Below are 15,308 nucleotides of genomic sequence, written 5' to 3'. Positions count from 1 at the left end.
AGATATGTTTTTCTTAGGAGGTTATTGGCACAAGAATTCTTAATAAAGTTAGAAAATTTTGAGGATCTATTGTTACTCGTATATGAATTTTTTAAAAATTTTTACAAAGTATATTGTTATTGATTTGATGATTTTAACAATTTATTTAATCTATTGTTATTTAAAATGTTATTTTTACTCATGAGACGCAACTTTCACAATATCATGTATATCTATGAAATTTTCAAAATATATGTAATATTTTATTTAAGAAACAAAATAACTATTGTTAACAAAAACATAATTCATCATATTTTATACTTTATTACCTTTTTCATGGTACAATAATCTTTTAATGGTGTTTTCACGACAATTTATAGACAAAGATTATACAGTTAAAAGTGTGTACATATTAACATAATTATATATATATATATATATATATATATATATATATATATATATATATATATCTCAACGAATGATAGGAAGGTGATAAACTTTTATACCGGTGCAATCGCACAGATATTGGTTTTTACATTTTTATATATTGATATTTTTTTCATAATTAGTGTTATATATTTTAGATGTGTCGTAATTTAATTAATTGTATTCAAAAGATCTATACCGAATCGGGTAATGTAGATATTTTTGGTACAAATATCCAAACCCGTTTCAGATACATTTGGTATTTAGATATTTTAGGTTTCTATACATCAGAACCGAACTAAGCAAGACCTAGAAGGATTCATCTCAAAACTCACACATAAATTTATAATATTCAAGCGGGACCAATTTTAAAACAAAACAAAAAAACGATATCCAAAAAACAACCCGTATCTAAATGGATAGCCAGTGTTCATGCCTAATTTATTTTTAAAAATAACAAAAATGACTTTTTTCTATGTGTTTGGCTAAATTAAGTGAAACTAAAACTGTTTTTTATTTAATAAAATAATTATACGAAGTGAAAAATTAAGTGACAATAAATTTAATATTTTTTTAATTTTGATTTAAGTTATTATTTCATTCACAAAAACATGTATTTGAGTTATGTTTTTGGCTACGTAATTTTCCACCGATTGAAATTAAAATAAAAAAAAGTTTTAGTAAAACAAACTAAAACAAACGTTTAAGCATATGCAAAACACAGTTTTTTAAAAAAATTTAATTTTATAATTGACATAAAGTTAATATTGTATAACTAATAAATAACAATATGTACTATTATTATTATAGTAATATAATTAATGACATGATGTATTGTTAAAGTAATATAATTAATGAAATTGTTAATAGATATTTTATTTACAAAAAGATAAATAAAAATGCTACATTAGTTAGAAAAAATATATTTAGAAAATACATTTAAAAAACATACATCACATATTTACTTTACAAAAATAATGACAGAAAAGAGGTTATACAATAACAAAAATCTGTAACAATCTATAAAAAAATTTGATAGAATCTTAAAGGAAAATTGCCACAAATAGCACATTCACAGTACCACTTTTCATGTTTACACTAACCACTTTTATCATCACTTTTAATGAAGGATAAAAGATAATTATACTCTTAGGGTTAACTAATCTAGATTTAGGGTTTAGAGTTGAGGGGTGCGATAGGATTTTTAGAATGTGAAATTTAGGATTCTAATAAATATATAAATAAATACTTAAAAAATATATAAATTTTTTTAAAAAATAGTTTCAAACATAATTTTGTTTTTCAAAAAGAAATTTGTAAAAAAATAAAAAAAAATTCGAAAAAATAATAATTTCAAAAAACAAATTATAAAAAAGTTCGAATTTGAAAAAGTATAATTCGAAAACATAAAAGAAAAGTATTGTTTTTTTATTATTATTATTTTTTATTATTTTTATTTTTATTTAAATAATGATTTATTATATATATAAATAACAAAAGCATAAGAGTCTTTTGCCACTTAATGAATAATTTATTTTTGAAAATGTCTTCTTAGTGGTGGTAAAAATGAAAAGTGGTACCATGAAAGTGATAAAAATGTAATTTCCTCAATCTTAAAAATAAAATAAAAAATGTATTTGCATAACCCACATAACTTTTAGAATCTATCAAGTATCAACGTTTAGAATTTTCAAACTTTACACAAATATTAGAATCATTGGTAGAGAAAATAGGTGTTTTATTCTCCAATTATTTGTAATCAGTACATTTAATATCCAAGTATTACTCCACAAAGTTATTTTTGAACTAATTGTTGATTGCACAAAATTGGACATGAACTTCTTTTGTAGTTTCTCATACAGTTATTGGTTTTTGTTTTTGTAAAAACCCTTTTTTTACCAATCAAGATTTTGGAGAAATAGATTCCCTAAAATATAGAGAAATCAGATTTTGTAGTTAACTACGTATTTTCAAGTAAAAACCAAAAGCCACTATTTCTTGGTTTTTAACAGTGTATGTGGTTTTTTTTTTTTTCATTCATAGGTTTTTAGTTTTTATTTATTATTAATGTATTTGTATATTTATGTAATATAACCAATCTACATATTCCTTATTGCTAATATACAAATACATAATTTTTATTTATTTATTGATTTTTTACTGTCACATTCATTAAAACCAATTTACTTATAAATCATATTTTTTAAAATAATTACATAAATAATAAATCAAATTTAGAAGAACAAAATATTTACAGAATAATCAAATAATTAATATCTAAAAATAAAAATATTGCCAATGTATTATACATATTACAATTTTATTTAATAATCTAGCTATTACTTTGTATCTTTTAATTTTTGAACTACATAAATTTTATGCATTTTACCATATTTTTTAAAAAAATATAAATATTTAATTCTATTAATATAAAATCAATTATTCATTGTCTATAATTAAATACGCTTTACATGTCCAGATATTTATATTTATTTTGTTATTGCAAAATCAAAATCAAAAACCAAAAACCAAAATCTAAAATCTAAAAACCAAAAACTAAAAACAAAAACCAAAATTCAAAATCTAGAAACTAAGAGGGCGGCTGGTTTTCCCGCTACCACCCGCAAACGCAGCTTTTGCGGCTGGTAGCGGTTGTCGGTAGTTTACAACAACCACTCAAATCGCTCTAAACCGCTTCAAACCGCTCCGAATCTCATAAATTTAAAAGGTGGCTCCAGCTAGCGTTTGCGGTTGCGGGCGGTTGCGGGAGGGTAAAATTTTTTTCTTTTTTTTTAAACAATATATATATAAAAGTAAAAATATTTAATAAAAAATTTAAAATTGAAATTATGAAAATATTAAAATACATCTATTTTATTTTAATTAATATTATAAAATTTTATAATAAAAAAATTTCAATAAATTTTCAAAAATTAAAATTATAACTTTCTTAATATAAATTTTATATTTATTATAATTTTTATGATTTGTGATATTTTTATAATTATATTAAATGTAAATATTGTTAATTTATTATTTGACTATTACCGCATTTGGTAGTTAACCAGTCATAAGTTAACCGCAAACGCACCAATTTTTAACCGTAGTACCAGTCGTACAAATCTCTTAAAACCGTTAGAAACTGTAACCGCCCGCATGCACAAACTCTCGCAACCGCAACCGATGCGTTTGAACCAGTGGGTCTGAGAAAACAATCATCACCTAATTCATAAGCGGAATACTCCTGATTTCATCTATTTTTAATGGTTGAATATTTTAATCTCAATTTTATCCAGTCAATCAACGATTAGTCCTATAAATTAAATTGCAAATATTACGTGGATATTGAATGTGCCGACTGCTAATAGTTGGGTTTGTTTGTTGTGACCCCTATAATTAAATATCAATCGATTTTTAAATATTTGAGTTATGAAAAAATATCAATTATGCTTACTACAACACAAGATTGACTAAATCAGAGATCGAAAACCATATATATAAGGGGGAATTTGCAAAATATGATTTAGAACTTGGTTCTTACTCTAAATGTATATCCAAACTTGAATCAAATGTGAAAATAACCTAAAAATCCAGTAAAATTACAACCAACCTCTTATGAACAAACAAAAAATCAGAAATCATTTTTACGAATATAACCCCGTAAAATCTTCTCAAGTTTTGTAAGTCTTTTCATATAGTAGATCTTAAAAATAATTTATAAATTTTATAAAAAATATTATTTTTGGGCAAAATTGAAATCATGTAATTATAAACATTTGTAAATGATATAAATTAAGATATAGTAAAATTGAATTGTTTTCAACATAGATGAGTCATGGTATTATTTGGTTAATGGTTTCGTAACATATGTTGTAGTATGTATGTATTTTTAGGGTTAGATTTTAGAAACTTAACATTTAAAAAAAATTAAATTAAATTTTGATCTATATGTGTTTAGTTTTGTGTATATTAAACACTTTTATGTTGAATTTTAGTTTAATGAATTGTTTGTTTCTATTGAATTAGTTATTTGAATTTATGGTTTATATTTAGGGTATAGACATGAGAAGACTTCAATGAAGTCTTATAAACCGGATTAATATTCCCGCCAACAGTTTTAATATACCCGTTAAATTTTTTTTTTAAATTTTATCTTCTGCTTAAATATTAATTTTTCTCAAAAAACAATAATTTTTTAGAAAAATTTTACATAATAATATATTTTACTTTATTATATCAAAATTCAAAACCCAAATCTCATAATTTTTTCTCTTCTCATCCTCTTCTGTAGCTTTCTCCCATGGTTTAACCTCTCCTAGTGACTCAGTGATGATGACAAGAGCAGCATGAAACTGATCACTAGACAGCGACGACGACAACAAATTTGTCGAACTCAAGATCAGACTCAAAATTTCTCACGCTGGACCACCTCCCTTGGCGCCACACCAGATCTCTCTCTCTCTCTCTCTCTCTCTCTCTCTCTCTCTCTCTCTCTCTCTCTCTCTCTCTCTCTCTCTGACACCGGGGATTTCTATCTCTTGCTTGCCCTCAGGTCTCCTCTCTTGCGGCCACGCGGCCATACCATATTTCCTCTCGCAGGACCTCTCTCTCTCTACGTCATTTCCGTATTTAGGTCGGTAGTGCACTATCAGATCTATAGAACTCAAGAATCAAAGTAAGAAACACGTTTTTCTTATTAATCACTTCAATGCTTTAGATAAAACCAACTCAAAACCCAATGCTCTCAAATCACAAATCACAAGTTATGCAACACAATATGCATCTCCTTATATAGAACTAGAAAACTCCTAATCCTAACATATATCATAATTCCTAATCCTTTAGATAATCATAACATAATAAGAAAAAGGAAACTTGTGATTCAAGCTTATCCAACATTCTCCCCCACAAGCTTGAATGCACCTTCGTCCACGTCCTTGACACCAATCAGATTTCTCATCTCGACAATCTTAGCCCTTCCCAATGATTTCATTAATATATCAGCTCTCTGAAGACTTCCGGGTATGTGCTCCACCTCAACTTGCTCCTTTTCAACACACTCGCGTATAAAATGAAATCTCCGATGTATATGCTTGCTTCTACCACGGAAAACTGGGTTTTTAGTAAGCGCAATTGCAGATTTATTATCAACTCTTATCTTCACTTTCTCGCACTCTCTCCCCACAATCTCACCAAGTAATTCTTGTAACCATATCGCATGTTTTGCTGCTTATGTGGCAGCCATGAATTCAGCGCCACAAGAAGATAGTGCAACAATCTCTTGCTTCTGAGAACTCCTAGTTATCGAACTATCATCGAGATAGAACACATGACCCGTTGTGCTCTTACCAGCATCTTCATCGACATTATATGAGCTATCACTAAACCCAACTACTTCCAGCTTTGTTGATCAAATGAATATAAGACCAAGAGAGATAGTTCCACGTACATATCTCAGTATTTGTTTCAACGCTGTGCCATGTGATTCTTTTGGTTCCTGAATGTATCGACTTAGTAGGCCAACGCTGAATGACAGGTCCGGACGAGTATGCAACAAATATCGCAAGCAACCTATGTTTCTTTTGTACTCTGTTTCATCAATCTTCTTTTCTGCAGGAAACTTGGATAGCGTCACATTAAAGTCCATGGGAACATGGGGTAAGCTGCACGTACCCATTCCACTTTCCTCAAGGATCTTCATCGCATATCGGCTCTGTTTCAATGTAATGCCACCATCAAACTTATGTACTTCAATACCCAAATAGTATGTCAGCTTTCCAAGGTCGCTCATCTCAAACATGATTGCCATGTTCCTTTTGAACTCCATTATAGCTGATAACGATGAGCCTGTGATGAGTAGATCATCAACATATACTACTACGATAAAAAAACTCGACTTGTCTAGCCTCTTGTAGAGCGTGGTTCTTTAGAGCATCGGTGAAAGTTTAAACCAACAAGTATCTTTTTTAGCTTAACGTATAAAGCTTTCTTTAGTTTGTACACCTTTCCTTCTTGCCATGCGATCACAAAACCCTCAGGCTGAGAAACAAATACCTCTACCTTTAGTTCACCATGTAAGAATGCAGTCTTTACGTTGAGGCGATGAATTTCCGAACCGGATGAAACGGCTAATGCAATGACCAGACAAATTGTCTCTATTCTAGCAACCGGAGCAAACAATTCATCGTAGTCAATTCCATGTCTCTGAACATACCCTTTAGCTACTAGTCATGCCTTGTATTTGTTAATACTCCCATCGACATTGCGTTTTATTTTAAACACCCACTTTAATTGGCACATTTAATATTCAGATATAAGTTACGTAAAATTATTCTTAAATTTATCGTCGTTGCTGACTGTGAAAATTGAAATGAATATAATCAATACTTAAAAAATAGACGAAATCATTATTTTCATTTATAACAATCAATAATTTATTCAAGAATAATTTTGCTTCATGAATACTTAAATATTCAATACCGATCATTTTCCCATCATTTGAACCGTCCTCGAACAATAGGAGTCCATTGGTGACAAAATCTCATTCAATGAAAACAATTTTGTCAGCGTTTTTAAAAAAAATGAAAACAATTTTGTCATATTTCATCACCATTTCCGTGAATACATGGATTGATTACATATTAGAAAATTAACCTTATTATAAATTAAAAAAAGTTGCAAAAAAAAAACCTTATTATAAATTTGTCCTATTGTATGTTATATTACATATGCGGTATATGCCTTAATAACGATCACGTTATTCGCTACTCACGCTGGTTAGCCTACCATATAACGGTCTGCATACGTAGAAAGAAATCAAGTTGAGTTCACTTTACAGAGCCATACGTAGTTGAAATACAACTGAATCCAGCTCATTTGTAACCACTGCTTTTAATTCATTTCCTCTCGTTTTATCTATTTTTATCCCCTTATAAATAATAGGAAACTAATAATAATTCGAATACATCTAAGCAAAAAGTAAAATGAACATAACTCAATCAATACAAAAAAAGAAACAAAGACATGCGAAAAATATGCGAAAAATGGGCATGAGTTTGGTGTTTCGGACAAAAAAGCAAATTAACTGCCAGTAAGATTATCCATTCTCCTATTAGTGTTTCACTGTTTTATTATACTTAAACAAAACATCTCCGTAACTGAAATGTGATCGCTTTCTCCTAAATGTGTATATAAATTTTTAATGGCTATTTATTCATAAAAGTATCCATATATACACAAATTCATAATAAAAATGCAAAAATATGATCCTACTATTGTGAAGAACAAACCTTGCTCTGCGCCAACAAGATCAGAAACGATCAGTAGAACCAATGCGGCTTGGAACAAAATATCAAAGCGAACCGGTCTCGCCTGGATCTTCACAGGAGAAAGAATGAACTCCAAGTTGGAAGGATCAAGTACGCAAGCATTCGTCAAGTCCCTCCTGATAGCCGAAGCTTTCGCGATGCGACTCGCCCTCATCAAGACAGCAACCCTAGAGATCTCTTTTCTCATGATGTCCTCCGATAACCTAACTCTCATAAGACCAATCAACAATGACATGCAGGTGAAGGAAATTCATGGAATCATTTGTGATATCCAGGCAATCTGCTCTGCGTTCGTCAAAATCTCTTTTTTCATACTTCTCGTGATTTCAACAAAGAAGCCGACGTGTTGGCTAAGCTCTTAATTAGATCTGTCTTTATTGGATCCTCCAATGGACTGACTTGGGCCTGAGGCCTTTCTTTAGTATTAATATTATGAATTGTGCACAAAAAAAAAAGTTTTGGAAAATTTTTTAACTGTACATTTGAAAGAAGCAGTTTAATTGTGTTTTTATTGAAATAAGTTTTAGGGTAAAGTTTGTAATCTTCTTGGTTCAGGGAGATGAATCAATTGTTATATCCACTTCTGCAGTTGATGAGATTCAAATATGACACTTTTACCTTTTGAGAAGAAGGCTTTACTAATAGAGATAGTAGTTTCGATTATTTTAACTGTATTTTTCTGATAATTAACTGGGAAACATGATTATATAAAACTATTGAATAACTTATATATTATTTTGAGCCCGTCAATAAAACTTAAAATCATTATCTAGTTTTAGCAAGTCCATTGTTAGGTGGTAAAAGCGTACGTAGTAACGTATGGTCAAAACTGGCAAGTGAAAAAAGACATATATAATCTAGGGTTAATTTGCCAACTAACCAATTTCGGAATCAATACTAAGAATATAGCTATCGATTTGACATAATTAAATGGATAACACTTTTTTTCTTTTTCCTTCCGGTTGTAACCTTGTGTTTTGCAGGTACACGGTAAAAAAAATAATTGATGACATTAAAATTGAAAAAGAACCCTGGTTCGAACCCCGCTGGCCACACGGATATGGGCTATTGCTTTCGGCTCATTTGAATGCCCAGGAGAGGGTCTATCCGTGGGCTGTACCTCCACCCGGGGGTTAGGTCTGTGTCTTTAATAGACCCGGGTTTAACCCTTCACAGTTCAAAAAAAAAAAATTGAAAAAGAAAAGAAAATGAAAGGAAGTTATGAGATTTGGGTGATGACAGTAATAAAAAAAACAGCAACGTTTATGAAACAATCGGTGATGATAATGTGCTAGATAGCTAAAAATAAAGCATATTTTAGAATCTAACTAAAAAAAAAAGTCTCCATTATTACTATATTATATACTATATCGCCCTTAGTATCCGGTCATTAAAATCTCAAACACCTTCTTCTTTAATTACTAACTAGATTTTGACCCGCGCTTTTTTTAAGCGCGGGTTTGTTTTTGAAATTAAATAAATTCTATTGAAATCATTTTATATAGATAATATATAGTTTGGGCATATTTATCCGGAAGTGCGTATCGAACCATACCAAACTAAAAACAACAAAATCAATTGAACTTAATTTCATAAATAACCTAACAAATCATATATCTCTGGAATAAAAAAAATAAACAGAACCGAGAATCAAACGGATACCTGAATTTTATAATTTTAAATAATATAATTAAAATATTGGATTAATGAAAACCTATTTATATATTCAAAGTTTGACAATCCAAAAATTTGTCATTAACCCCTGAACCAACACCGGTTGACCTGACAAAGACCCAGAACAATCTTATAATATTTTTAAAATTTTGATTACATTTCAGATATACATTATAATAGTATATAAAACTGAATCAACTATTTGATCCGCGATTTTAAAGAGCGGAAATATGTTGTGACAAATTTTACTTTAACAAAAATAATGATATTTGTTCCTTGCATTTTTATATTTGCAATATTTTATTAAAATACAAATCTGAAAAATAAACTGCATCCAATTTTTATATTCAAGAAATCATTTTATTAAAAATTAAAAATAATAATTTTTTGACAATATATTTTGAGGTGTATATTCATATTCTAGAGGTTTGAAAAAGTTTGTTAGTATATTTTAAGTTGCAGACTTTTATATTCATATTTCTTAAAAATTAAATTTGTAATATTTTTTATACGATAGAAAATAAATGAAAACATGTATTTAAAGAAACTAAATATTTCACATGTTACGCTAGAAAATAAATAAGGACATGTATTTAAAGAAACCAAATATTCCACATGTTACGTTAGAAAATTAAATGAAGCAACATTAGCAAATTATCTCAATATATATGGTATAGTTAGAGAAAATAAGGGTAAGACTAAAAAAATATTAATGAATAGATGCAACAACTTTTTATAAGTAGATTTTTTTGGACTCCTTTCCTTTTAATAGTATAGATCACTACCACCATCGTTTCTTTCTTAATCACCACTGTCTCTTTTATTGTCACTGCTTCCACTACAATCACCCATTATAGCCCAATTTTTCTATAATGGGTTAATTTGCCAACTAACCAATTTTGGAATCAATATTAAGAATATAGCTATCGATTTGACATAATTAAATGGATAACACTTTTTTTCCTTTTCCTTCCGGTTGTAACCTTGTGTTTTGCAGGTACACGGTAAAAAAAATAATTGATGACATTAAAATTGAAAAAGAAAAGAAAATGAAAGTAAGTTACAAGATATGGGTGATGACAGTGATGAAAAAGAAACAGCGACATTTTGAAACAATCGGTGATGATAATGGTTTCGATGTTACAGTGCTGGCGGTTATCGGGGTGATGGTGATTATCGCATCGGCGGCGGTCGTAATTATGGTAGGGGCGGCTATGTATCGTGACAGTGATGATTATCATAGTAGCATAACAATGGAGATGAGTAAGGTGGTGATGGTGAAGCGGCGATAATTTAAAATATGTAAAAGAGACAATGAGATAGGTGGTGGTTGTGGTGGTAGTAACAATGGTGGTGGTGGTTTCAAAGAAAGTGACGGACGTGGATACGTAGAAACCAATGATCATTTATAACATAGATTTGAAATAGTATAGAACAAACTAGATGGTATAGCAAGTATTAGTAAAATTATTAAATATAATGGTATGACCGGAAATGAATTGTGTTCACCTCTTCGACATCTATGGCTGATTTCTACACATAAATCAAACACTAATCACTAAATCCTAAAGAAAATATAAACCCTAACGGAAATATCAAAATATGCACTATGTACATAATATGAAGTATTATCAAAATAAAATAGTAACAAACGAAATGACATAGTACATATTATTCAAATTTTAAAATGTCTATGAGATATTATTTACACCAACGTCAACCCAATCTTTCCATAAACTAAACCTAAAACACTAATCACTAAATCCTAAAAGGGAATATAAACTCTAATCCAAATATCAAAACATGCACATATATAATACATAATATGAAACATTATTAAAATAAAATAGCAACAACAAACTAGAATAGTATATATTATTCAAATAGCATAGTACAACTTAAAACATATAGTACATACGAGTGGTGGTGGTTATGGTGGAAGAGGTGCCGACTGATATCAAGGAGATGGGGTTATTTTGAAGAATGCTATGGAAAAAATATGAAAGCGAAGATTACAGATTTTAATAATTAAAAAAATGATAACAATAGCGGTGGCCAAGTGACAGAATAACAGAGTTGATGGAGGCGGTGTTGATTATAGAAGAAGAAATGCTGATTGATACGATTGTGGTGTACAAAAATATAAAATAATGAACAAAGATTACTGATTTGTGGTGATTGTAGTGGAAGCTGTGACAATAAAAAAACAGTAATGATTAAGAAAGAGACGATGGTGGCAGTGATTAGGAATTAAAGAAGAAGGTATTTGAGATTTTAATGACCAGATACTAAGGGCAATATAGTATATAATATAGTAATAATGGAGACTTTTTTTTGGTTAGATTCTAAAATATGCTTTATTTTTAGTTATTTAGCCCAATTTTTCTATAATCTAATATCAAATAATCAGAAAGAAATACGTAACGGCATGTAAAAAAAATTAAAATTAGTGGTAGTCCAAGAACATATTTACGTAAAAGATAGATACATTATTACTTATTAAAGAATGTTTAATGGATGATTATTAGGGTGTGATTCTTAGCGGAATATAAGAACTCGTCTCTTAACTTTTAACTAGAAAAGTTAAGAACCGATTCTTAAATAAGATTTCCGTTAAGAACTTCACCCTAAAAACTCTCATTAAACATGTTCTTAGGCACCGAAAATATTCCAATACCATTAAATAAGGTAGGTCATAAGCTAACTAAACCATGTCTCTACTTGCTTTTTCTCATAAATGCATTGATATCCGCCTAATAACCATATAGAACTCAGACATTTATCTAACTCCACGTCTAATTTAATACCGTAACTTGATGTTACATCAAAACTTCCACATGCAATATTAATCACACCACACCCCATTTCTACTTCAGATCAATAAAACTGATAAAATGTAATGTTTCAACATCTTATATATTAAAAGAGAAGTCACAACCTTGATTCATGTGTGATTTTTTTAAAAATGGACTTAATGGACCTATTCATAAAAATTCATACTATATTTTAATTCAGACTAATAATAAATATAATTTTTAAAATATTTTAATCATAGTATCTTTTGATATCTTTTCATTTTAAATATAAATATATTTATTTTAAAATTCTACCAAATCTGTTTAAAAAGATTTTTACAAGATCTTCATTTTCGAAATTATATTTAAATATTTTCACTAATTTCGAAATTAGTTTAAAATATTATTATACATTAATATATTCAGTTATATAAAATGAAAAATAAAAATTCTATAATATTTTAGTTATTATATAATCATAATCAATCATATTAAATTAAAGTTATTATATTGAGCTAAATATAATAAAATTGTATTAAATTTATATATTTATATATTTTATTTTCGTAATTATAAATATTTATGTTCAAAAATAAAATCTAATATGCTGGTAAGATGGGTTAAAATTATCAAACTATATAATACATGTATAAAAATTAACATGTATTTCTTTAAAGTTAATAATATAAAATCTTTGTAACTACTTTAATCATAATATATTTTCATTTTAAATATAATATATAGGGGTTTTTGCAAAATTGACCTATTAAAAATCATGTTATTATTATTATTTATGTTATATCTATACTATTAAAAAAGAAGTCATAATGTGTGATATTCTAAATGGACAATTCTTAGAAAATTGCTTACATTATTTATTTTTTGTATTTTCATAACAATATCCTAACAAGATATTTAATTCTCTTTTTATTTCATCAAAATGTTATTAGATATGGATAATTTCGAAAATATATTTATTCCATCAATATATAATTATAGTTGCATATAACCATTTATAATATACTAAATAATAATAACATTTAATTATTCTAGAGTTAATACCTGCATATGATCTAATTAGTAATAATAATAATAATTAATATTTATTATGCAAATAAAATCATGTTAGAATTACACCATGCAAATAATAAAATCGAATCAAAAATCATGTTATTATTATTATTTATGTTATACATTATACATGTGTCAATATTTATTAAGATATTGTGTTAACAAAAATGTACTGATAAATATATAATATTTTAAAATACATTTCTATGGATTCAACCATACACTGGTTTTAATTTGGACCATTCCTTAAAATTTTATTAAATTTTACATGAAGTAATTATAATATTATAGTATTTATCTTTGTAATTGAATACAAATGATTTTTTTAAAGAAAGTTCTAAACAAAATCTTTAAAAACATTTTCAGAATTTTTTTAAATTGTATACAAAGTAATAAATTTTAAATTATTTATCATAAACTATAATTAGAAATTAAAGTTTATTTTAGTTTTGATTTATATATGAAAATTTAAAATTATACAGAGTATTATAATTTTATATTCAATGATAATAACAATTTCAGCTGATTAATTTTCAAAAATAAAAATTACAAAGATTTTGTTAGAAAGATTCATTTTTATTTCAAATTAAAAGAAGATATTTTATCCAACTTAGTGTATTTCTCAAATATGATGTTTACGACAAACTTATTTTGAAGTACAATGTATTATAGTATTTCTTTAAAAGAAATTCTTTAGAGTATCTCAAAAATTTCTTCTCTACTATATTGATCCAAATTAATTTGCTTTCATATAAATTTTAAATTTTAAATAAAAAGTATGTAAAGTAATATTGTTACATAATAAAGTTTCCAAAATAATTTTTGTTACAAAAAAACAAAATTTATAGTAATAATATATAAGCCATGTAAACATAGCTATTATAGAATTATATAATATATAACACTAAATTATATTAATTTATTGGTAAATGTTGTTATATAAACTAAAATATTTTAGTATAGAAATAAAAAGCCCGCACGGTTGTGCGGATCCAGATCTAGTTTATATATTAAATGGAAATGATGTATCATAACCGTGCGGCTCGAGATCTAGTTTATATATTAAATGGAAATGATGTATCATAACGGGGAACATGACGTGTCAGTTATTGGGTTACAAACTAGTTGCATGATTAGATTAGATATGTCAACATTAGGGGGTAAAGAGGTAAATTAACAGTCATCACCGATGTATCCAGCGGCGGTGAAAAGCTAATATGGGCCCACGTGGGCTCATGCTACCCGAATACTATCTCTATCGTCTATATCTGCAGCTGTTCTTGTTGATTACCTTAATTATTTTAAATTTTAATTAGAATTTAAAAAAAATAGAATTAAAACAAAAGGCACCCATTATGATGTCAATCATTTTAAACATTAATGTAATTATATTCTTAGGCTTTTCCAATCTCCACAGCTCACAATCTCCAAGTATTGTTATTATTTCATATGGAATCATCATCTTGATTATTTATTTAGGGTGCAACTGAGATGTACTTTTTAGAATAAAAATTTCTTAAATACTTAATTTTTGTGCATTCCAAAAATTATTCACCAGTTAGAATAAAAAATGAAAAAGTATTCCATTGCATTCAACAATATTCCATATTTTTTTAGAAGAAATTAACTTTGATTTGCAAAATCATTCCAAATTGAAATATTTTAGAATAAGTGGAATGCTAATTCTATTCCATTAAATTTCATATATAATAATTTTTACCATTTTATATATTTCTTTAATTTGTCACCAGTTACACTTTTATTGTTTACTGCACTATACTATATACTTTACATAGTATACAGATATGCAATTCCCAGTAATAATTTTAAGAGAGGTGTGATGGAAAAAAATTCTAAGTGGGACAGTTAAAGACTCTTCAATTATACTTATACATCCACGTTAGAATCTCTTTTTAATAATTATATGTAAAAGTATATGGATTGACGTAATGAATGAGCAACTGTATCTTGTATCGGAACGTAATTTTAGAGTTTATAGAATTCAGTTCTAGCAGTTCATAAATTATTGATA

General features: G+C 27.6%; 1 protein-coding gene across 1 annotated transcript; it reads right to left on the bottom strand.

Annotated features, from left to right (window-relative positions):
* Positions 1 to 5,638: 5,638 nt before the first annotated feature.
* Positions 5,639 to 7,971, bottom strand: LOC125584246 (uncharacterized mitochondrial protein AtMg00810-like). Its single transcript, XM_048752434.1, has 3 exons — positions 7,698 to 7,971; positions 5,858 to 6,255; positions 5,639 to 5,809 (listed from the first exon to the last, which is right to left on the bottom strand). Exons 1-3 carry the CDS (start codon positions 7,969 to 7,971, stop codon positions 5,639 to 5,641), a joined length of 843 nt encoding a protein of 280 aa, XP_048608391.1.
* Between the last annotated feature and the right edge of the window lie 7,337 nt (positions 7,972 to 15,308).

This window comes from Brassica napus, chromosome A2 (genome assembly GCF_020379485.1).
Source record: "Brassica napus cultivar Da-Ae chromosome A2, Da-Ae, whole genome shotgun sequence".
NCBI classification, from domain to species: Eukaryota; Viridiplantae; Streptophyta; class Magnoliopsida; order Brassicales; family Brassicaceae; genus Brassica; species Brassica napus.
The sequence above is the reverse complement of the archived record's forward strand: the minus strand, read 5'-3'. Positions and strand labels throughout refer to the sequence as shown.